The sequence below is a fragment of the Topomyia yanbarensis genome, chromosome 3 (assembly GCF_030247195.1).
Source record: "Topomyia yanbarensis strain Yona2022 chromosome 3, ASM3024719v1, whole genome shotgun sequence".
Lineage (NCBI taxonomy): Eukaryota > Metazoa > Arthropoda > Insecta > Diptera > Culicidae > Topomyia > Topomyia yanbarensis.
This window is the reverse complement of record NC_080672.1, coordinates 40,468,716-40,494,246: the sequence shown is the minus strand read 5'-3', so window position 1 is coordinate 40,494,246 and position 25,531 is coordinate 40,468,716. Positions and strand designations below refer to the sequence as shown.

Here is a 25,531-nt window from a genome sequence, read left to right as displayed (position 1 = left end):
TATTACGCGCATTTCATTTTTAACTCTTGAAATTTCAAAACAATTTTTGATTGAACAAAAACAAATATTTTTTTTTTGGTTTTTGACGTAAGTGCCAATACCTTATTTAAGACTTTTCGGTTGCCTTCAATGGGAAAAACAGATCGAAATGGTGAGTTAAGCGAAAGTAATTATGTGATCAAAATCCCCCAGAGACAATATTCGAACCTGTAACCCTTGGGACTCTGGCCCATTGTTAGTAGTATGACGGGAGCGAACCCGCTGTTCGAATTAAACGAATCATTCTTTTTTTGGTTATTAAGAGGGGTATGACGAGGTATGATATCGAATTGGAGGCAGGGTACAATCACTGTTGCCAATGCGATAATCATGTGTTCTGCCTGGGACGTGATAATAGCATAAGGGCTTGAGCATTGGGCCGGAGTCCCACGGTTTGCAGGATAAAATCCTGCCTCTGCGGGGATTTTTTTTCACATTATTGCTTTCGCTTAACTCACCATTTCGATCAGTTTGCCCAGTTGGATTTTGTCAAAAAGATTTTTAATTGATTTTCTAAGACTGTAAAACCAGGTTCTCTAGGCAATGCTATGGTGAATAGTGTTTTTTTATACCAATGTAGTACGATCTATTAATTGCGACTAAATCGTTAAATTTGGGTCAATAATGTCTTCGGAGAAATTTATGAACATTTCAAATCCTTTCATATGCAGTTGTGATTTTAATGATTAATCTCCTTAAAAGTGAGCCGTATTTATCTACTTTCTTTCAGGTACATATGAGCGACCAAAAATAAAAGTCGCAAGGACAGAACATGTTTCGTATCACCCGTAAAAAGCGTAAAACTCAGACAGAGAACTTTCAGCATAAGAATCGCTTAAAACATGTTCACCCTTAAATTTCAACAAGGACGAACCACCAGTATAAAATTCGGTTGAAAATAAATAAATCGTTCGCAAGAGCATCCGTATATTATGACGTTCAAGATTAAAAGACGACTAACAAAAATTACTTTGTAAGAATCGGATATATATTTTTCCGGTGTTTATACTCAAGGTTTTTTTATCCGATTCTTACAAAGAAAAGCTCTAGTCCGATTTTTATGCTTGAAGTTTATATCCGGCTTTTATATTCTAATATACTTGAAACGGGTTTTACGAAGCATGTTCTGTCCTTGCGACTTTTATTTTCGGACGCTCATATATTAAGATTATGTCTTCAGTAAAGTTGCAGAGCAAGCTTTTGCCAACAACTTTGTTGAAGACACAAAGTTTTCATTTTAATATCTTCAACATTTTTGCTTGTTGTTTGTGGGTGATCCCTTAAAAGGCAATTCATTAATATAACTTATTAAATATCATCATAAACAGCTGGGTATGTTTTGTAAAAAGATTTGAATGATCAAATTGGTTAACTGTCTATATTACAACTTTAGCATATATCGTGTATTTTTGAAGTAATGCGACAAGTTTTGAAAAGTATCCTGTTTCAAATAGTGCAACGGCTGAGTTTACGTTGATAGTGTTTTCGGAACACTTATGAAAAATAGAAAGTTCTGTCATTTGCTGCTACGGTTTTAGTGATTAATCCTCCTAAAAGTAAGATTTTTCAATTAATTTTTTTGGTAGCAGAAATGTTCCGACGGCTTTGAAAATTGCTATCGCGAATATCTTTACTGAACACGTAAAGAATACTATTTAAACTTTTTAGAAGTTACAACTCGTTATATTTGGATGATACCCAAAATATTTATGAAATATCTTTTCAATTATCATTTCTACGAATGATATATCTTCTATGAAGTTCTTCCAATCGTTAAAATAAACAAATTTTCTTTAAAGCATTATTTTTCCTATTTCGAGTATTTTCGAAGTTTTTGGACGTTTTTTGAAAATCAATAGCTTTTTTTCAAATCATCTACAGCTCTTCTGGAGACAAGTGAAATCTATTGAGTTTTATAGGGTTAATATAGCACATCTAATTGTAAGTTTTGAAAGTTTCGCGAATTTTATCAATCATCACCCAGTAACTTCCAAATCGCAAGAAATAGATCAATGATCTCTTCTGGAAAGACACGTGTCTTGACAAGATAATTAACTTTCTGGAATATTCTAAATCTTTATCCACGACATTTTAGAAGTTTTGATTAAAAAAAGTTTTTAAGCGATCAGTCATAAACAGTGGTTTATAACTTTTGTAATGGCATTCAATTAGCAAGGGACTGGAAGGTGTGAAGTACTTTTCAATATTAAGAGCCAGAGCACTCAAGGAAGAGTAAAGAGTTAAAGGAAGAAAGTAAACGTGGAAAAGGGGTATATGAGCAAGCTAAGAGTTTCCCGATGACTTAACCTTTTGTATTCTACCGCAGAAGATATTTTGGCATTTTTAAATGCGAATCATCTGAATCTAAAGTGACTTAGTTCTTTATGCTGTCGGAACCGACTTCGAGTGTACTAGAAAAAGATTTACCGTTTTCGTCTGTATATTTCTATATTTTTTCGCACGTTTTTGGTAAAATAAACCATTGTGCAATGGTTAGCATCTTTGATAATTAACTGAATAGGGGGTGAAGATGTTGTACTATTTATTTCATATATGAAAATCTGAACATACCGCAGACTCAGATGATTCACATATGATAAAAATGCCAAAACAACCTGGCTCGTGTGCTAGAAGACAAAGACGCTGATTGATGATGTGGAAAAACGGCAACGGATTGATGCGGTGTACATCGATTTTTCGAAGGCTTTCGATCGGGTTCGTCATCAACTTGCTGTGGAATGCTAAGGCGCAATAGATTTCTGAACTGGCTGACTAATTGGATCTCATCGTACCTTACAAAGTGCAGTGCGACTTGCAACTACACTCACAAATCCATTCCGTGTTACATCAGGTGTTCCTCAAGGAAGTCCTCTTCGACCTTTTCTCTTTGTGCTCTTCGTGAACGACCTCTGAAGTGAATTGCTGTCGTCTAAGGTCATGGATTCAGATGACCGTGCAAATGTAACGTTTCATAACAACTATGCAAATTGACCGCGAAAGGGATTGATGTGACGGAATCGGAATGAGTGCGAACATTCAGCAATGCGGCATTATTATGTCAATTTCGTACACGGATGAAATGACACAGATTCCTACACCACCAACACGTCTAAGCGAAAAAGACTATACTCGACATCGTTGCGGTTGGATTGCATGTGGGAAGTAATCCCTCATTCCTGCGGTAGTGACTATTTGCCGATCGTCGGAAAGAATCAATCTTGCGTATGACCTTACATAATTGGATGTGCCACATGATCTCTATATCAGCTAAAATCGGATGCACCCAAAAGTTTCCACCAGAGTAATAGTACACGTTTTTGTCTGGCTTCATTCTTGTCGGACTTTGTTTGTATCGGTCTCTTCGCATTGCTCCATTACATGCAATGAAAAGACGCACTCTAAGCTAAAGCGAGCGCATCAGATGTCTACGAAGGACTGATTTGCTTCAACATTTTTTTCGGTATTTCTCATTAGGGGGTATTCAAAGTAGGCAAACCCCATCGAATAAATAGGAAGCTTGGTAGCAAGCTACATTCTATTATTACGAAGGTATCGATGAATGCTTGATTTAGAGTGATGGATTGGACTTGCGGAGAGCGGCCTCTGCGTGATATGATGATACTTAGCGAGACATCGAGTGTGTTGTCTGGACATGGGCTAAAATGTACTATGTTTTTTTGGTTTCTATTATAGAGGTTTTAACCTTAGGAGCATTCAGCTCTTTTTCGGGTTAGAAAATTTCTAACCGTATATGCGGGGTTGAAGCTCGAATTCTGATGAGTTGCGTACAAGGCCGCTTCGACTTACTGTACTATGTTTTTCTTGTCATTAAATTCATCAAGTTGGAGTTGATCGTAGAATTGCATGAGAGCCACATTCCGTACATGTTGGAACTGAATAACTATAACTTTGCTCTACTTCTCGTACGAGCGGGCGAGTTCTGTAAGTTTTTAATTCAATTATGACTGTGAAGTAATCCTTCAACGTGCACACAAGGCACAGTGTTTCCAAATAGGCCCAAAACACGAACGAAGTTGTTTTAACCACGAAAAAACGATTGTTGAGCTATATTGTTCTCAACATAGCTTGTTTATAAAATATTTATCATTTTATAGAGGTATTAGTTTGGTGTTTAACCGGACAAAATACATTTTGATTTTTTAAAAGATCACAAAGAAAGGTTATTTAAAAAAAAAGTAATTTTCAGGGGTGTATCATAGAAAACCCCACAAATGTTTATTAAAATCAACAGATAGATATATGGTCTTTTCAGCAAAGTTGTTGCTTATTATACTCCCTACAACTTTGCTGAATACAGTTTTTTTTTATTTTCGTGAATGACCAAAGAATCACATCACAAAAATAACACATTAAGTTTTTTTACGAGGGGATACGTATAGTGTAAAAAAAACCACACAAAAAACGCCAAAAAATCGTGTTAATTCAGCAAATCGTGCAAAAAACCGCGTTAATTCGGAAAACTATGCAAAAACGCGTTATATTCAATGCAAAAGACTCAGACGATTTTGGGAAAAGGGGTGATTTTGGAGTTTTATCAAAAATGCTCTAAGTCCTTTTGAAGGCAAAAGACTTAGACGATTATAGAATCACACACCGATTATACAAGTACCCCGGTTTCTGCTTTTATTCTAATTCCTTAGAATAGTTTTTGGAAAAGTGGAAACGTCGGATCTTGAGGTTTCCGTTTTGGCTCGCACTTCAACAATATGGTTGTTTTCGGAACCGTATTAACGAGTAGACGCCAACTATCGAAACCATTTTGAAAATCAAGTTGGCGCCTTCCGGCTTAGCGGATTTCCCTAAAACCTAATCAATATGGGTATTTTTGGAACGGACTTGACGAGTAGACGCCAGATATCGACATCTTTATTCAGCTCAGTGCGCACGAACCAAACGCGCTTGGTAACTGTTTGTTGCAGTCTCTATTTTGAACGCTTTTCGTGATCGGTGTCGTTATGATGACTGAAAATCTGATCTCTGTTGACGGATTTCTTGCGGGACCGGGGACACCCATGGCAAGACTAAAGGAGAAACACCAAGGCAAGGCTAAATCAGACCTGAGGTCACATAAAATAGATGGTTGAAAACGAGGAAAAGATTTTTGGACATTGGAGTGTTCAGAATAAAACTTGAAGATTCCGATAGGTCCACTTCTCAGCCGAGTGTCCGGTTAAATTTTGAGCCAAATCGATGAAGCCAGGTCTAGGTGGCACTCTAAGTATGAAAACATACCTAGGTTCCGCAGACCTTGAATTTCTAACGAAGTAGTGTATGGGTTCGTTTTACATAAAACCTAATAGCGCATGGTGATCGTCCGGAAGACAATTTAAACAATGCGAAAAAAATGTATTGAGTTCAGTTGTTCATGTTTGGAAGAATTTTAGGACATAAGATGCGCTGTGACTATGGAAACGACGAAAAGCTTTCTTCGTTATAAGAGTCTTCAGAACTTCACCCGATAACACACGTATGGTCTATTCTGAAGATTAGAAACCAAGAGGATTTGTGCTCCAATTTTTCCCATTAAATGACTTTCAACTTGTGTTAAACACTGTCAACCAGGCATTGTAATTGTCTCTCACTCACGCGAGAAGAAACTCTTCCGATGTCCAACTTTCCCGATATAAGATGAGTAGCAAAATTCTCCGTCTCCACAAATAGCGAGAGAATAATTTTCCGGATAAAATTTATTTGATTTTTTCCTTCTCACCGGAGAAGATGATAATATTTTAATTTCGTGGAAATCAATAAAAGCGTCAAAATATACACTTAATTTCAAAGAAAAGCGTCAAAGAATAACGATAGACTTGTTTTTTCGTGTTTTGGAATAGCGGCAGCAAGGCAGCGAGTGCAAAAAGGATACCGTGATAAACTCATTCGCTCATTCTCCGGCGGTTTTATTTATCCGGAGAAATAACACGTTATATTTATCCGGCGAAGTTGTGTGAGTGCCAATAACATTTCGTGCGAAAATGTGAGTTTTTATTGTCGCTGTAGCAAATTATTCGAACGCATTTACTCATATGAGCGATTAATTCCATGGCTGTTGTCAACAAAACCTAAGTATAAAAATAAAAAAATGCGTCACTACTCGAATCCCACACCCGTGGAAAAGCATCGTAGGAAGTGAAAATAAAACTATGAAAGCAATCTAGAAAGAGTTAATGAGTTCAGAAAGTCAATTATCAACATAAAAAATGTCCAAAGAGACCTTCCAAGACATAGAGTTGATTAGTCAACAACTGTCAGTGTACTAAGACCAAGTCACTCAACTATCACTGGCCAAAACCGAGAACAAAAAATATGAAACTTGACTGCGCAAGTCCGAAAATACAGTATCATTCACAGTACAAGCTGTTTCTGATCTATATGTGTGGGTGGTAGAGGCCACGCTATCTACTAAATTCACTAAAAGCTTATAGCCAAAAACAAGCAGAGCATCGGATCGCTTCAGTGGCTGATAGATTGCAGCAGAATAACGACGATGGAAGTGAGCTTGTTCACAGCAGTCGCCATCGGTTCCGTCATCTTACTGATATATCACTATGTTTCGAAAAAGTATGAATACTTTCTATCGAAGCCGATTCCGTGCATCAAGCCAACGTTCTTCCTGGGAAGCAGTGGACCGGTAATGTTCCAAACGAAAACTTTAATGTCCTTCGTCCAAGAGCTGTATAATACCTACCCGGAGAGCAAGTAAGTTAGCTGCTGTGAAAGTACCTGATTTTAATTTTAATAATTTAACTTACAGGGTAGTTGGTTACTATGAAGTAATGAAACCGGTTTTTATGTTGCGTGATGCGAGCGTAATTAAAAAAATAACCACCAAAGATTTCGACTTCTTTACGGATCATATTCAGTCGTTTTTCAACGCATCGTCCGACGGCGGGGTCAATGAGGGGAACCTGTTCGGTAACTCGCTGTTTGCGCTACGTGGCCAAAAGTGGAGAGACATGCGGTCGACGCTGAGTCCGGCGTTCACCGGGAGTAAGATGCGCCATATGTTCGAACTGGTGGCCGAGTGTGCCCAGTCAATGGTCGATTTCTTCCGTTCGGAAGCGAAAGCTGGAAAAAGGTTGGAGTACGAAATGAAGGATGTGTTTTCACGATTTGGCAATGATGTTATAGCGACGGTTGCGTTCGGGATAAAGGTGGATTCTTTGAAGAATCGTGAGAATGAGTTCTACGTGAAAGGAAAACAGATGCTTAATTTTCAATCGTTTAAAGTTCATATGAAGCTCCTGCTGTTGGAGTGCATGCCTGGGTTGATGCAAAAATTGGGAATAGACTTTTTTGATACCAATATGACGGACTATTTCAGGAACATGGTTGTTGATAATATGAAACAGCGAGAAGTACATGGGATCGTTCGCAATGATATGATCCATTTGCTGATGGAAGTTCGGAAAGGTGCATTGAAACATCTAGAAGACGAAGCGGATCAGAAAGACGCAGGATTTGCAACCGTTGAAGAGTCCAGTGTTGGTAAAACAACACACTCTCGAATATGGACCGAGAACGAATTGATCGCGCAATGTTTCCTATTTTTCCTAGCAGGATTCGATACCGTCTCTACCGCTATGACCTTTTTAACCTATGAGCTAACCGTCAACCCAGACGTTCAGAATCGTTTGCACGAAGAAATCGTCCAAACCGATCAATCTCTAAACGGCACCTCTCTAAGTTACGAAGTCCTTCAAAAAATGGAATATATGGATATGGTAGTTTCGGAAGCCCTTCGCAAATGGCCGCCAGGAGTACTGACTGATCGGATTTGCACTAAAGACTACGAGTATGACGACGGCGCTGGAACCCGCTTCGTCATCGAGAAAAATCAAACAATCACAATCCCTACGATCGCTATTCATCATGATCCAAAGTACTATCCGAATCCGGAGAAATTCGATCCGGAACGATTCAATAAGATAAACAGCTCGAAGATCGATGCCGGTGCCTATATACCCTTTGGAGCAGGTCCGAGAAGTTGCATTGGTTCCCGGTTGGCACTGATGGAGGTGAAACTAGTCGCCTACTATCTACTGAAGGGCTTTAGTCTGGAGCCAACCGAGAAGACGCAAATACCGCTGCAATTATCGAAAAATCTGTTCGGAATCGAAGCGGAAAAAGGCGTGTGGATTGAAGTCAAACCGAGGAGGGATGGATGAGGTTAGAAAACAGATTTCAGTGATAAGAGCTTGATTTGAAGGGGTTTGTGCATTGTAAACGAACACTGACCGACACAATTTGTTATCTTGCTGAGCGTTGACGGATTGAAACGTAGGCTTAGACAAACCTATTGTTGTTTTCGGTATAGCCAAGATAAAATTTCAACCGTTATCGACAGAGGCAATGAACAGCAAGAAGCGCGTTCAAGATAGTAACTGAGCTTTTTTACAAGCCATGGCAATTTCGACTTGTTACATGTTAGTGTACACAAGTTAAAATTCAATAAAAAAAACTAATGCAAATTATTTGTCTACTTTTAATTACAGCGTCAATAATCATTTAATAATGTTAGTCATTATTGATTTCTTCGTAACAATAAACTAATTCGTTTTTACTGCGGATCTTTCAAGTTTATAAGTAAAACTAAAAAATACTAAAAATATCTGCCTGCTGGATCTTGTTACCGACATTTGCTGCTACGTGTTGAGGTGCTCTTCCTTGGCGGTGAAGCATTAGTTGCATTACCCCTCGCAGCTTGGGAGTCATTCAGTCTGCCTTTTTTCGCGTTATCGTTCACGTCCATGTTGTCATCGGTACTGCTTTCTTGCTGTTCACGGTCAGAGGTTTTTTTTGTTTCTCGTTCATATGGGTCGCTGTTGTAAATCCGTCTTCATCGACTTTTGCTTCTTTATTGATGATGCTGGTTGTTGGTTTGGGAGCGCTTGTCGTAGTCGTTGTGCTCTCACTATTGGTGGATCGGGTATTTGGTCGTGGTTTATCTCTGAGTGAAGGTGGCTGCTTGTTAGAATTGTCTGTAGTTGGTTGCTTCGGCGCAATGTTTTTTCGTAGTGGGCTGCCCGGTTACAGAAGTGGCATGTAGAGGTCTGTCCGGGATATGTGATCATTGTTGTTTGCTTATAAGTTACGCCATTCCTCGGTGATTTGCATTCGATAGTCATATAGGAAGGTATAGGTTTAGTCACTCAGATTCTCACAATACGAACGTCATTTGAAACACCTGCAAAAAAATTCTTCAAGTTTCATTCGTAATACATTCCCTATTGCGACATAATTCGTTTGATGTAATCTGTCTTAATGCGCGGTGGCAGGTCATGTATACGAACGTCCACCATGTAATTTTCCACATCCACGGGGATTTTGGGTCTGATGTTACTAAATTCGACATCGTGTTGCATGTTGTTCTTTGCATTGAAGTTTAGTTCCTAGACTAAACTTCTCAACATAATCAAAACACAGTTTTGGACGTGGTTTAGCTGAATATACCTAACTTCCGCGAGATTAAGCTTCATTTTAACTTTAACTAGTTGTTTCACTTCCTGAACTGTGGGTCTAACAAACGAGTTTGTTTAAAGTCGATCAAAGTTGTGTTATACCGTAGCACGGGCCCTTTTGTTTCCTTTGGCTGGCTCATTTCATTGCACAACTGGTGGCGACGATGCAATACTGGACATAGAACAAGCTGGCTAACATTGCTAATTGTATTTTAAAGTTTGTATGTAAAAATATATGATAAATCGGCAATGGAACCGTTAAATTGAGTAAGAAATGCAAGTAGTTCCATATAAATTACCACAGAAACTAAAAAATTCTTGTGAGTGAACTGGAGCTCTAGGTGAGAGCTCATATTTGGCATATGGTTCATGGAGCCTAATTCTATTTGAATTAACAGTTTTCCGATAAACACAATTTTTGCCGGTCTAATAATAAATTAAGTTTGATTTTTTTGTGTTTCGAATTCATCTCGTCAGTAATTGTGGGTGTCTAGTTAGACGATGTATCTAAACTAGTACCCAAATTAGCACTAGTTAGATGCAAAAAAAATCCAAACAGTTCACACGATTCATAAAATAAACGCAGAAGCTCTGGTTTGCTGGCGAGAAAGCGAAAACGAATTCTTGTCTTTTGGTTAGGGAGCCAAACGCCTGAGATTATGCCAGTTCTCTAACTAGACACCTAGTTGGTGCTAGTTACTGACGAGACGGTCTAATATATTTTTAATTTACTGATGCAATGTTTTAGGCTTTATAAAAAAGCCAATGGATAACGAGTAACTTTCCAATAAGACTGGCGCATTTTTTTTAAATTTTTTTTACACGACCTAGCGCGTTAGTTTATCTGAGCTGTTGATCTTTCGTATATTTACGCCTGATTCCAATGACAAAATAATGGAGCTGCATACTTCTTCATTCGGTACAGACTCATCTCGAACAGTACTTCCCCACTAGTGATTGTCATTTCGGGTATGATCAGGTGCTCACTAATGTTTAAATTATAACCAATTCTAATGACGAGAGCGATCGATGTTTTAATTTCAGTCCGAAGGGAGTTTATTTTTTAAAAACTTTTTAACATGCTTCTCGTTGACGCAGCTTGATACTTTTCTTGGTGGTGATGCGTTAGTTGCGTTATCCACAGCATCTTGTATATGTAAATCCGTGTCTACCTTCTATCGCGTTATGTCTCACATCCTTGTCATCATCAGTACTGCTTTCATGCTGCTCGCGTTTGGAAGTTCATATTTGTTTCTCGTTCTTATGGATCACTGTTTCAAATACGTCTTCATCGGCATTGGCTAATTTTCTAGTTGTGCTGGATATTATTTTGGAGACACTAGGTACAAACGTTGTTATTTCGACAGTTTCGCGATACAAAGTGTTCACTTATTGGTTGGTCAATTGATTGTGTTATCAACAGTGTTGACTGAAATTTATAATGAAGTTCTTTGCCTCGGATAAACATCTGAATATTATAAATATACAATTGCGCACATCACGTGCTGTATATAGGTTACTTACTCAAGGTAAAGCTACATTTGCATTTTGAGTAACTATTGCACCTCATTTACTGTATGAATAAGACGAGTTTGCTTAAAGTCAATCGGTACCTTCTTTTTTTTGTGACAGGTTCATTTTACTGCGCAGTCGCAGTCGGAGACAACGATGCAATACTGTTTGTGCACTGGATAATGAACAAAGCGATAAGTAGGGTCGTTTGCAAGTTTTGTTTAAATATAATGATATTTTTGCTTCTGTTCTGTGCTAAATGAGCAAGAAGGTAGCCTGTTTTAAAAGTGTGTTATTTAAATTACACACTTTTGAATTGTACCCAATTCGAATTGGAAAAATATGCTTTTGCCTATAAAATATTTAAAATAATCCATAAAAATTGTAAAACGATCAATGAAAAAGTTGTCCATTAGACTGCCCAGGAAAATAATGAATTTTTGAAAACGTAATCGGCCCACCCCTGATTCGATTCATAGTCCCACCAGGAGTACTTGCACTAAATTTGAAGCAAATCGGACAAGTCTAGCTATCGGACCAACGTGCCTGAAGTTTGTATGGGATTTTTCGACAATTTACATGGAGAAAACACACTAACTCGCATTTTTGTCGCTAGGTGGCAGTGCATGTATCGTATCATCACTGTAAGTGAAAATAAGAAAGATAATTTAATTGTCTACACCTTTGCCAATGACTGCTAGTGAATCCGGCTTTGTTAAAAGAAGTTATTAAACTTTTAACGAAGTGATGTCTGAGTCAGTTTTGCATGGGGCCTAGCAGTGCATGGTTGTGTATCTGTAATCGATTCCAACAAACTATGCATTTTTGTGAAATAATCGATAGGTTTAGCCCAATAGTATGTTCAGAAGAATTATAAGACATAATACGAGTTATGTTTTGGTTGGGAAATTTTAGTTCCATCTGTGACCGCATAGAGGGCACCAACACTAACTTTTCATAGAAGAGAGATAGACTATCAAGATGTTCTAAAGAATTATTGGAAAAAGCCTGTTCTACAACTTTGTGGAAGACACCTGTTAGGTACAGTGTATACGAAAGAGAAATAAGCGGTGCCGAACCCACTCTTCATTATTCGAGCAGATTTGACATTTCGTTTATTATGATGATAGGCACATAGGGTTCGAGAAGAAATAATCGAGTCAAGTAAATCACTTTCTGGCTGAAGTTCAAATAAAGTGGTTCTCTTTTTGAAAGGTGAAATACAGTTTTAAAGTCCCCGGTAGCATTTTCTTTCGGATCATCGGTGACGCGGCTGCTGAATACCCGAAACGCCCTGCAGGATCTGTGCTCTACTGCCTTCGGAGAGGTGAGATTGGTGCACTTCCAGGTTGATCCCAACAACACCTAATTTCTATCTCTTTCCGTTGAAAAGCTAATGTTGGCGCCCTCTACGTGGTGAAATGTGGAACTAAAACGTTGTAACCAAAACATGGCTCGTATAATTTACTACAATTCTTCTGAATATATCATAGAGCTAAATCTTATGGCTATTTCACAAAAATGTTTAGTTCGCGCAAATCGAGTACTGATACACAACCATGCACTGCTAGGCCCCATGCAAAACTGACTCAGACATAACTTCACTAAAAGCTTAATAACTTCTTTTAACAAAGCCGAATTCACTAGCAGTCTTCGGCAAAGTTGTAGACAATTAAATTGTCTTTCTTATTTTTACTTACAGTGATAATGCGATACATACAGTGCCACCTTGCGGCAAAAATGCGAGTTAGTGGGTTTTCTCCATGTAAATTGTCGAAAAATCGCATACAAACTTCAGGCACGTTGGTCCGGTAGCTAGACTTGTACGATTTGCTTCAAATTTGGTGCAAGTACTCCTGGTGGGACTAGGAATCGAATCAGGCGTGGGCCGATAGGGGTCATTTTTTTTCCTGTCACTCTATTGTCCATATTCCATAAATAATAAAAGAGCAATTAAAATCAACCAATTCCCCATAAAAAATATTGGAAACGTTCCATAAAATGTTGCATTTTGCGACATAAATTAACAGACATTGATCAATAGAATATTAAAAATGTACAATAAAACACGTTGGTATGTTCCATAATATCGACAAAAATGTTCCACGGCATTACAAAAATGGAACAACAAAATGTTAGAAAAAGATTCATAAATTTGATGAAAATGTCTGCTAAATAATTTTTCTTGGTCCATAGAAGATGTAAAAATGAATATTAGAAATGCTATGTATTGTATCGAACGTTAAATTATGGTTCATGGATATTTACAAAACGATGCATAAGAAAAAAAATATGAAACGATCCATTAATATGTGCTTATGCACCATTAAAATTAAACTTAATGAATTCATGTGAAATTTTTGCTATTCGAACTAATACTAAAGTATATTACATTTGGTTGTAATACCGAACTACAACAAACAATGCATACATTATAGTTAGAAAACTTAAGCTTCCGTATCCCACTATTCAGGTAACTGACCTTAGCTAAACTGAAATTATTGTGGCAACTCTTCAAACGGCAGGGTATCCATGACATTAGCAGCCACATTATTCAGTCTTCGATTGACTAATGTATAACTGATAGTTAAAATAAGTTAAGCAATATTGAATCGTTAGGACTTCACTAAAAAAAAGATCACAATTTTAAATCTCCACCATTCCTAATTAATTTCACGAAACAGTGATAAAGTTCTGCATATTCGAATTCCAAATTCGAATATTTGTAATAATTATTGAAAAAGGATCGATGGAAAAATCTTTGCATGTGACAATTGCTACGTTAAGTTTTGTCTGATAATATTACGTTGTAGTAGGCAAATGTCATGAAAATATGTTCTTGTTAAAATTTAAAATATCGTGAAATTGATTTAGTGCTAAATTCTAGTGATATCACAGAACTGTCAATAGTGGCAGGATGCTAGATAAGGGTAAAACGGAGTTGTGGTGGAATACCACATTTACAGAATGTTTTCCAGTTCAGTAATTTTAGGGCAAATTTTGACATTATTTTCTATCGAACATATGTTGGTCTACTTGGACTAGATGCTGAACTATTCCTGTCCAGCGAATTGGAGAGAGTCTTGTCATTCATAATTAAGCACGGATTGATGGCAGCTGCGGGTGGAGATTCCTAAAAGATTCGTCTAATCGCTACTAAAAATATATCTCAAGCTTAGAAGTCTTGGAATCTCCCCTCTCAATTAAAAAATCGTCCATTCGGCTTCATAGCATTCGCCCTAAGGTTCATTCGGCTTAATGGGCTTCGGTCTAATGTTCATTCGACCAATCGTCCATTCGGTCAAATTACCGTCGGTCTACTGACCCTTGGTCTGGTGACTTTCGGTTCTAGTGACCCTTGGTTCTAGTGAGCCTCGGTTCTAGTAAGCCTCGGTTCTAGTGACTTTTGGATTTAGTAAACCTCGGTTCTAGTGACCCTTGGTTCTAGTGAGCGTCGGTTCTAGTGACCCTCGGTTCTAGAGACCCTCATTTCTAGTGACCCTCGGTTTTAGTGACTCACGGCTCTAGTGACCATCGGGTCTAGTAATTCACGTATCTAGTGACCATCGGTTCTAGTGACCCCCGGTTATAGTGACCCTCGGTTCAAGTGACTCTCGGTTCTAGTGACACTTGGTTTTAGTAACCCTCGGTTCTAGTGACCCTCGGTTCTAGTGACTTTCAGATCTAGTGACCTACGGTTCTAATGACCCTCGGTTCTAGAGACTCATGGTTCTAGTGACCCTCGGTTCTAGTCACTCTCGGTTCTAGTGACCCTCGTTTCTAGTGACCATCGGTTCTGGTGACCCTTGGTTCTAGTGACCCTCGGCTTCAGCGACCCTCGGTTCTAGTGACCTTCGGCTCTAATGACCCTCGGTTCTAGTGACCCTCAGTTCAAGTGCCCCTCGGTTCTAGTTTCTCACGGTTCTAGTGACCCCCAGGTCTAGTAATTCACGGATCTAGTGACCATCGGTTCTAGTGACCCCCGGTTATAGTGACCCTCGGTTCAAGTGACTCTCGGTTCTAGTGACACTTGGTTTTAGTAACCCTCGGTTCTAGTGACCCTCGGTTCTGGTGACCCTCGGTTCTAGTGACCTTCGGTTATAGAGACTCACGGTTCTAGTGACCCGCGGTTCTAGGCACTCTTGGTTCTAGTGACTCTCGTTTCGAGTGACACTAGGTTTTAGTGACCCTCGGTTATAATAACCCTCGGCTCTGATGACCCTCAGTTCTAGTGACCATCGGTTCTAGTCGTGTGAGTTGTCCAATTAAGGTTTGAGCCAAAAATACCCCAACGCACTTAACTTGATCTGCAACAATAATTTCAGAGTGAAAGAACTGCAACGGATAATCTTCGGCTGTAATCCTTCATTGCGTGCAAAGCACTATTGCTATTTTATTACGATTAACTGATAGTCCAACATTAAGACACCATTACACAACAACACATAAGGCATCAAATCAAAAAGTGTGTTAATGCAAATACTGGTGATCATTATATAATAACCATCGGCGAAGCCATATGTCGGAAACCCAAGTTCATTAGGTTTTTTCAACAAGCCATCGCACAGAGGAGTAACTAGAACAAATTCTTGGCCAAAAACCAAAATATTTTTTTTTGTTTCGTTATATTTTTACATACCTAAGAACCTACTGTATAACGTGGCAAAATTAGGAGTATATCAAAAATTGTTAAGGAATTTTTGCATGTATGTAACGGTGATATTTTAAGGGATATTTTAATCGTTTTCGTTATATATTCAGCAAAATCGCTTTCTAGTGATGATGACTGTATTAAATAAGACAATATTATTACAAACCTAGTTCAACACAACCTTTTTTAAACATTTTATTCCAAATTTGAATGATAAAAAAGTTACATTATACAGCTAGATCCGGCAAAACAAATGTATTCACAAAGATCACCTAGAAATTACTAGTATTCGAAAGGATATAGAAAATTGGCCTCTGCACTGGTAGGTGGGTAGATGCCAAATTGTTCCAAAAACTATTTTTAGTTCATATTAAGGCATAATAACAACAATTGCAGCAGCAAATAATTTTGGCCAGGATTCGACCCCAATTACTCCTCTGTGCATCGGCGACAAGGTGCCATAAAAGTGGTGACAGCACACCACCTTGAGGGCATCCGCGGACACTCAGTTTCCTTATCTCTAATTGTCTTAATGATGCACACAGATGTCGTTTGCTAAGTATGCAGATCATGATATATGAAGGCACTTCCTGATCTTGTGCTGCTTCCAAAATGTATTCGAAAGACAAGTTGAGAAAAGCACTACAATTATTTCCCGCCATTCTAACGGAATGTTTCCTGCTGCAAGACTACAAGTAAGAACTTTTTTTTCCAAAATATGCTTGAAGTGTTCATATCCTCTTTGCAGTAGAACTGGAATGATTCCATCTTTTCTCGGAGACTTATACGGAGCAAAACTTTCAATCGCCTGTTTGATCGATTTGGTTGTCACAATTTTACGAGTAAATGCCCAAGAATCAGATCTACATGAAAAGAACCCCGGGGCAGTCGTCAGTGATTGCTCCGTAAAGCCTGGAAAGTGTGTGTCAAAAAGACAGTTGAGTACTACATATTCGACAGACGAGTATTCACTATAAGAAGTTCTAATTTTACTGGCATGAAAGTCTTTCGATTTTGAAAGTAACTTATTTAATTTACTAGTTTTATTGAGGCTTTTCCAACCACTTCGATCAGAAGATCGAACGACATTTCTGTATACTTTGCGAGTCAACTTAAATGTCTCCGACCCATCCCTGCGTTTGCAATTCCAGGCACTTCTACAGAACTTTTTGAGTCATCAAAGTTTGGTGTTCCACCAATGAGTTTCTCATAGCTCCAGCTATGAGTGAGTTTGTTTTATCCACGACCTTATCCAAGTTATTTGGAAATTCAATCGCCGGAAGATACCCATGAAACTTAGTAGCCGAGCCCTCTTCGTAGAGGTCGCAGCTCGTAGATTTGGGTTTACAATATGTGACGATATCTATCTATGATCAGATAACGAGAGTTCGAGCTCGTTTGGTACGAGGAAGATTGCCAACTCATGCTTAATACCGTCAGAGCAGAGAGTTACACCTAATACCTCTTCTCTGCCAGCTCGTGCAAATGTTGGGCGATTTCCTACATTAAGTATGTGCAGATTTGTACTCCTTTAGTATTCCATCAATTCGGTGTCTCTCAAATTGATATCTGAGCAGCTCCAAATTATGTGATGGGCCTTTTGCAGTCATCGGAAGGAGATGGTTCATTATGCGGAGAGTATGCCACACAATACGCGTATTTCTAGTTTATGTTATCAACAGTCATATTCACCGTGACAGCACAATTATCACGAGTTGTGAGGTCGGATATTAGACATGCGTCAATAGCACTATTCATAAGTATACATACATGAGGCATTTCACGTGGTTTTGTCATGCCATTTTTGTTGAAAGCTACGAAGACGGGGTTAGGTAGCTTCCTAACATAGAAGTTTTTCTTTATTGAAATACGTTTCTTGAACCAAAGCTTTTCCTTCCTGCACAAGGCGGGATAGATAGATTCATAGTTGCTGTTATTTATGCTGAAGAATAATTTGCGCTACTCTAACCATACTTTATTACGGCACTAGAAATTCGAATTCATCTCGTCAGTACCTAGAGCCAACTTGGGGCCTCAGTCAAATATCCGAGTAAGTGCAAAGCGATTGAAAAAACAGTTACTTATATGCATTGTCTGAAGAACAAAGGATCGATAACACTTTGGTTTGGATTTCTCGTCAGCAAACCAGTGCTTCTGGCTCTGCTATTCGGGACATCACTCGATACTTGCCAGTAGTTTTAGGCGCCATCTGCGTCATGTGACTGTTTGGATATAGTGTCTAACTAGTGCTGATTTCAGTACTGGTTCTACATCGTTTAATAGTTATGTGTCCAACAAAAAAAACACCTTTAACAGGCCAACGAGGGTACCCGGGTACCCACAAATTGAAATGCTCATAACTATGGCTTCCTTTAACCGATTTGGACATTTTTAGATGTTTTGGATTCAGGAACTCGTCCACTTTTTGATTCTGTACAATAGAACCGGAATAATGGATCTGATTTTTGGTAATCCGGATTTTCCGGAGTAATGTTCCAGTACTAGGATATGATTTGTAAATTTTAATAATGTACTAGCAATATGACTATCAAAACTCTTTAAATTGTCTCGGAAGTGTGTTTTTTATTGTTACGGGACCCTATGGTAATTTGAAAAATGGAATTGGAATGGAATGGCCACTCACGGCCCCACGGGAACCTGCTCCGGAATGTCCGTTCCGGGGTCAAATCACCAAATGGTTCCGAAACCACGAGATACTGCCTACTGATGCAATTCCAAGAATTTTGATACCCATATTGCTAGTATTTCATTGAAGTTCGCAAATAGTATCCCTGCACTGGAACCTGCTTCCGGATACCCGAATTCCCGGGAACCGAATGAAGTAACCCGATTCATTTTTGCCAAGTCCAAAAGTGGATGAGTTCCTGAATCCAAAACGGCCAAAAGTATCGAAATCGGTTGGATATTACCTTAGTTACGGGCATTTTAGTTTTGTGGGTACCCGGGTACCCACGTCGGCCTGTTACGTAGTAAAAAAATTCAGGAGCCCCTCCTCACTCCCACCCTTACTACATCAACAATATTATTAACCCACAAGCTTGACTTAGTGAAGTTCTAAGATGTCACTAAGTTTCAATTTCCAGCTATGGATAAAACATAGGAATTTAATTAAATGAAACTTAAAAAGGTACCCGGGTACCGCGTCGGACACACAACGGTTAATTTGGCCCCAAGTTGGAGGTAGTTACTGACGAAATAAATTCGAAACACAAAAATCCAATTATATTATAATAATTTTGATATGCCGTTCTGATCGGATAAACGCTGCAAAGACTTCATATACCTCGAAACTTTGCAAAACAACAACAAAAATAGTACATAACATTAATAACACCAGCGCCGTCTGGCCTTGACCATACGCCACCAATTCGACATGCGAGAGTTAAATATAGCTCATTCATGGAATCTTCGCTATTAGTTACTCGCTGTGTACCAACGCTGACCAGCGCGTCTCTATTATGATGTAGGAGATACCGGCGTAGCGCTACACATGTACGACGCACATGAACACTTGTCTTACTCGCCGAGTTTGCTCCCGGATTGCCTCATCATTACTCCAGCGACAGGTTTTCCGTTGTATAGGTATAGTCGAATTCACACTGGTAGGCTAAATGTTGAACGAACAACAGACAGATTGACGCTCATTTTCATAGTAACTTTTGTGGTGACCGGAGTGGTTTCTCGTACGCGACACCGACTGCATCCTTATATACAAGAAAGGTGTGCCTTAGCAAGTACTGCTTATCGTAAATCAATCGACAACAACAAATACAAGATAATTATTTAGAGTTTTATACAGAGGAACGTTAATACTTTAAAGATAGTAGTGAAGTGACAACGGCACCATGGAAGTGGACTTGGTTGTGGCGTTGGCCATCGGTGCCATTATACTGCTGATATTTCATTATTTGTCGAAAAAACATGAATACATTCTACCGAAACCGATACCGTGCGTTAAACCGATGTTTTTCATGGGCAGCACCGCTCCGATTATGTTCCGAAGAAGGGACTTTCCGACTCACATAAAAATTCTGTACAATACCTTTCCGGACTGCAAGTGAGTTTGGAACCGGCGAAAAGTCATTGGACAAACGATCTATTTTAAAGGATCATTTTTTATTTCCAGAATGATAGGCTTCTACGACTTACTGAAACCGATGTACATGCCACGCGACCCAGACGTTATCAAGAAGATTGGCGTTAAAGATTTTGACTTTTTTATGGACCACACCCCTATGATGAGCAACGGTAACCCGGAGGAAGAGGTCGGTGGAGACAGCCTGTTCAGTAACTCGTTGTTTGCGTTGCGCGGTCAAAAGTGGAGAGACATGCGATCGACGCTGAGTCCGGCGTTCACCGGGAGTAAGATGCGACATATGTTCGAGCTAGTGGCGGAATGTGCCCGGTCAATGGTGGATTTTTTCAACACCGAAGCGAATGCTGGAAAAGGTTTAGAGCTCGAGATGAAGGATACTTTCTCGCGGTTTGGAAATGATGTCATCGCAACGGTCGCGTTTGGCATTGAGGTGAATTCGTTGAAGGATCGTGAAAATGAGTTTTTTGTGGCTGGAAAAAAGTTACTGGATTTCCAAAAGATTACGGTCCTCATTAAGATGTTGCTGATGAGAAGCGTACCATGGTTGATGCAAAAGCTAGGAATCGAGATCATGGACTCAAATCTAACAGGCTACTTTAAGAAAATGATTGTTGATAACATGAAGCAGAGAGACGTGCATAACATTGTACGCAATGATATGATTCATATGCTGATGGAGGTTCGGAAGGGTTCGTTGAAGCATCTTAAGGACGAGCTCGACCAGAAAGACGCGGGCTTTGCTACCGTAGAAGAGTCCAGTGTTGGAAAAACGACACACACTCGAATATGGACCGAAAACGAGTTAATTGCACAGTGTTTCCTTTTCTTCCTAGCGGGATTCGACACCGTGTCTACGGCTATGACCTTTTTGGCTTATGAGCTAACCGCTAACCCGGATATTCAGAATCGTCTGCATGACGAAATTGTCCAAACCAATCAATTGCTAAACGGTACCCCTCTAACTTACGAAGTCCTTCAAAAAATGGTATACTTGGATATGGTAGTTTCGGAATCCCTCCGCAAGTGGCCACCGGCTCTCGGTTCCGACCGGTACTGCACTAAAGACTACGTGTACGATGACGGAGCTGGAACTCGCTTCACCATCGAGAAAGATCAAACAATTTTGATTCCAACGTACGCCATCCATCACGATCCAAAGTACTATCCAAATCCGGAAATGTTTGATCCGGAGCGTTTCAGCGAGACAAATCGATCGAAAATCGATATTGCTACCTATCTACCATTCGGAGTGGGTCCGAGAAATTGCATAGGCTCACGGCTGGCCCTGATGGAGGTCAAATTGATTCTGTACTATCTGCTGAAAGACTTCAGCTTGGAGCCGACTGAGAAAACGCAGATTCCTTTGCAGTTGTCTAAAAATATGTTTGCACTTCAGGCCGAGAAGGGCGTGTGGGTGGGTATCAAACCTAGGAGTGGCTACTGAGTTGTGGCGGTGTTAGCTTGATTAATTGGAAGTATTGTCAGTCATATTTTCTAATACAGTCAATATATTATGTATATATTTCTTTCGTGTTTTGTCAAAGCTGTGTCAACTGTAAGGATGTGGTGATAATGATATTAAAAGCATACTCACAATTTGGGAGGAGTTCATAAAGTTTCACAAATTCTTACCTGAAATGAAATAAAATATAGAATTTATAATAAGCAATGAAAGAATCATATGTTTGTTGTTCGTTCGTATAGAAATCAGTATGAGTCCATTCAGTATTAATTTTGTGATGAATCATAATAGAAAATCAGCTGGAACAAAGTGCTTACATTCATCCACCGTCATTGCCACATTGCTATAAGTGTTTCACGACAAAAAATTGAAATTACACCGATTCGTACATAAGCGCAAAACTTTTAACTTAGATAAAGCCAGATCTCTGTTTCCGATTTATCTCATCAGTAACCAGCACCAACTTGACACCAACTCGGGACCAGCCACCCAGGCAACCAAAAGTTATAAGGGAGCTGTATAAGCGTCTCATTTTAACCCTCCGGAAGTCGCGCTTATGGCCCACTGAATGAGCAACCGCTGGTGCTCTAAGACGATTTCGCTAGATTTTCAGAGTAGCGTGCACTCAGTGCACCAGCGCGACTTAAGTAACTTCGCGATACGTTTCACATTCTAATAGTGGCTAATAAGTTCCATTAAAGTTGAGCTTGAAAGTTCGCAAAGAGCTTTATATGAACTTTATAGTGAACTTTTTAGGCATTACCGGGTGTTCAATAAAAAATGAGAATGATTTCAATATCTTTCTATAATTAAAGTAAAGAGCATAATTTTTTTTCTCTCCAAGAGAATTGCTCTCTGGGCTTCTTACAAATGGGTTGCATGTTTATTTTCGCTCGGGTGCTGTCAGTTCAATCGAAGATGGTGTCGAAACAGCAAGTACTCCGCGAGCGTGTTGTACGGTTTTACGAAACGCATGGTCGTCGTGGAAAAAAGTTTACGGTAGACCACTTTCGAGACGAAAATGCTCCCGTTAGTATAGTTTACCGGATCCTGGCATCCCTGAGCGGTAGCGGCCGTCCGGCGAAGATAATGACGAGAAGAAGAAGGAAGCGTCTAAAGAGCTGTTCGACATCAAGGACGGAACGAGTTTGCGTGACGCCGGCCGAACATATCACTGCTCCCCGACAAGTTGGCCACCCCCCTCCCAGTGTAATATAAGTTAAAGCATAAATTTGAAAAAAAAAATGCTGTACATTGCCATATCGGACAGAGGTATTTCAAAGCCGTGATTCAAGCCGAGTGGTCTGGCCATCCATCAACAAGTGTGCCAGGAGGAGTGTCTCGAGAAAATTCTTCTGCCGTTCTTAAAGGAACTACTACGGATGAGAAGTACGTCTTCTGGCCGGACAAGGCGTCTTCCCATTACGCCAAGAAGACGCTAGAGTATCTTTATCAGAAAAAAAATACCGTACGTGCCGAAAGAAAGGAACCCGACCAGCTTACCCCAGTGCAGTCCCATAGAGGATTTTTTCGGCTCCCTCAGTGCCCTAGTGTACAAAAATAACTGGCGGGCCAAGGATACGAAGCAGTTGACCACCAGGATCCGGAATTGTATTTGGAAAATAGACGTCAGTGCCGTCCAGCGCTCTTGTGAGAGCATCGCGACTAAGTTACGTCGTACGGCTGACCAGGGCCCCTTTTCCAATATACATTGAGGTTTTTTGAAGAATAAACATTATGTATTTAATAAAAAATACTGAATTTGTTGATTTTTGTTTTGTTTTTTAACTACATGACTGAAAAAATTCTCATTTTTATTGAACACCCGTTATCCAAACTTCCGGTTATTTGGGCAGTTGCTTACGACGTCTACGCAAAGTTGTGACCGTTTGGTTTGAGTGTCTAACTTGTGCAAATTTGGTGTGAGTTTTTAATTATCTGCTAACCGGCCCCAAGTTGGGTGTTAGTTACCGATGACATGAATTCAAAGCACAAAAATCTGACTTTCTCACTTTAGACAGGTTGTTTTAGTCAAACACCAGAATACCTTTATGAGACCTTCGCGCTAAAGACAACACTTACAAGCTTTAAGGAGGAAATTCTACGTGCTCAAGAAAATCGTGATTTGCCGTTTCAAAGCCAACAAATAAAAAACTAAATAAGTTTTTCGTCGTAATAAAGTGTGGCAGTCGAGTAGTGGTAATGGGATTGAACAGAAAAGAAACGAGGCTGTCTTTAACTATTTGACATACTGTATTTCTTTGTGTGTTTACATTTTCTAGAAACTACAAAGTCAACCCGAACTTCACGCATATTTCAGCAAACTCAGGGTAGATCGACAAACTTCATAAACATTTTCTGACAGTTCAAGAAAATCTTATGACCTTAAGAGAAATTTAGAAAATCTCTGAAGCTTCACGAGTATCTCATGGCACTTCAAACTTCAGAGGGTGTCTACAGTAAGTTTAACAACATTCCTTCGGAACTCAAACGGTGGACTACGAACTTCAACAATGTTTTGCGTAGCTCACAGTTGTTCTACAAATTCCAGCGAAATATTCCGAGCAAACCCTACAAAACTTGGAAAGTCTAACGAATATCAGAAATGTTATTGCATAGCCCTATCAATATAAAAAAACCCGAGCAAACGAAAGCCTTTAATATCCTCATGGTCTCGATCCGATTGCACACCCAATGCATGGTGTTTTGATAATGTTTTAAAAGTGATCAACCCATGAAAACACAATCACCATGGTCCTGTACTGTCCATAAAAGCATAAGAGTCCCATATTGAAAAACAGCAAGCCGAGAAAAACAGTATTGAAGATTTACATTCTCATTGAGCCTTATGGATGGGACAACCATGTTTTGGTATTTTTTTCGGTATTCTCATAACAAACCATGTAATCTAATTTGTTTAATATGATTCAGTGGTGATACAGAATACAATCCAACAGATAACTCATTTTCGTCAAAAATCCATATGGGACTCTTATGCTTTTATGGGCAGTGTAGATCCCATATAAAAGCATATTTTGGTATATTTACGGGTTATTGAAGCCATTTTATGGGGTTTTGATAGTTTTTAAACGGTGTCCGGCCATTAGGTCGAATGGTCATTAGGCCGAATGGTCATTAGGCCGAATGGTCATTAGGCCGAATGGTCATCAGGCCGAATGGTCATTAGGCCGAATGGTCATTAGGCCGAATGGTCATTAGGCCGAATGGTCATTAGGCCGAATGGTCATTAGGCCGAATGGTCATTAGGCCGAATGGTCATTAGGCCGAATGGTCATTAGGCCGAATGGTCATTAGGCCGAATGGTCATTAGGCCGAATGGTCATTAGGCCGAATGGTCATTAGGCCGAATGGTCATTAGGCCGAATGGTCATTAGGCCGAATGGACTTTATGTCGGGTGCTTAATAGGGAGGAGGGAGAGGGATCCGAAGTTTATCCCGTACAGCTTTCGGGGCTTCTCGGTATGAGCCAAATTTTCGTATCTTGATTGAACGAATCTCGTATTGTTTTCATTGTCTGGATATCATAAATATTTTTTTTTTCATTTGAAGTCCGAGCACACGGATTGAAGCGATGTGGGGTAGCCACGTTAGGCGCTATTATAATTTATTTTTTCCATTACGTCGGCAACAATGTCCGGCCATTAGGCAGAAGGATGCTAAGCACATAAAATCTGTCTGTAATTAAAATAATCTGTTCTATGACAATTTAATCAATAATGCATTATAAAGTACTGTGGAATGGAAATAATCCAATTTTCTTCTTTCATATTTCTTCTCTACCATCTTGTCTCACCTTCTTCCACTATCTTTTACTTTTCTATTTTGTTCTAAATTCTCTCTCAAAATCTCTAAATATTTCCCTAACTTAATAAATTTAAATCACTGATGTTTTATCCTTCTTTTTAATAAGAGTTGTTCTTTCAAATTATATCCTGTGCATTCCACGACTTCTATCCAGCTAGTCAAATTATGGAAATTGACCGAGATGACAATTCACATTCATAAAACATTGTATACAAATTTTACTAAAGTTAAATTTCTTTATTTCGATTATGGTAATAAAAGCGAATAACTTATTCTAGAGGTTGTCATTGTACATGCTACTAAGTTGCCATTTTTTTAAGAAGACATGAACAAAAACACTGTCGGGTCAAATATTTCACGTCGGAAGCGGCGGCCCCTCGCAAGCGAACTTGTGACCAATCGTTTGCCTGGATAATTCAAACATATGGGCTGTCCATTAATTTAAG

At 39.3% G+C, this 25,531-nt stretch overlaps 3 protein-coding genes across 4 annotated transcripts in view; 2 read left to right on the top strand and 1 right to left on the bottom strand.

Annotated features, from left to right (window-relative positions):
• Positions 1 to 25,531, bottom strand: part of LOC131693527 (sodium-dependent transporter bedraggled) — a 346,814-nt gene that overhangs the window by 83,185 nt on the left and 238,098 nt on the right. The gene's annotated exons all lie outside the window — the stretch shown is intronic.
• LOC131693533 (probable cytochrome P450 9f2) lies at positions 6,530 to 8,542 on the top strand. The gene is made up of 2 exons (XM_058981442.1): positions 6,530 to 6,756; positions 6,812 to 8,542. The coding sequence occupies exons 1-2, from the start codon at positions 6,545 to 6,547 to the stop codon at positions 8,223 to 8,225; spliced, it is 1,626 nt and encodes a 541-aa protein (XP_058837425.1). The 5' UTR covers positions 6,530 to 6,544; the 3' UTR covers positions 8,226 to 8,542.
• Positions 19,361 to 21,483, top strand: LOC131693530 (probable cytochrome P450 9f2). Its single transcript, XM_058981439.1, has 2 exons — positions 19,361 to 19,759; positions 19,829 to 21,483. Exons 1-2 carry the CDS (start codon positions 19,548 to 19,550, stop codon positions 21,240 to 21,242), a joined length of 1,626 nt encoding a protein of 541 aa, XP_058837422.1. The 5' UTR covers positions 19,361 to 19,547; the 3' UTR covers positions 21,243 to 21,483.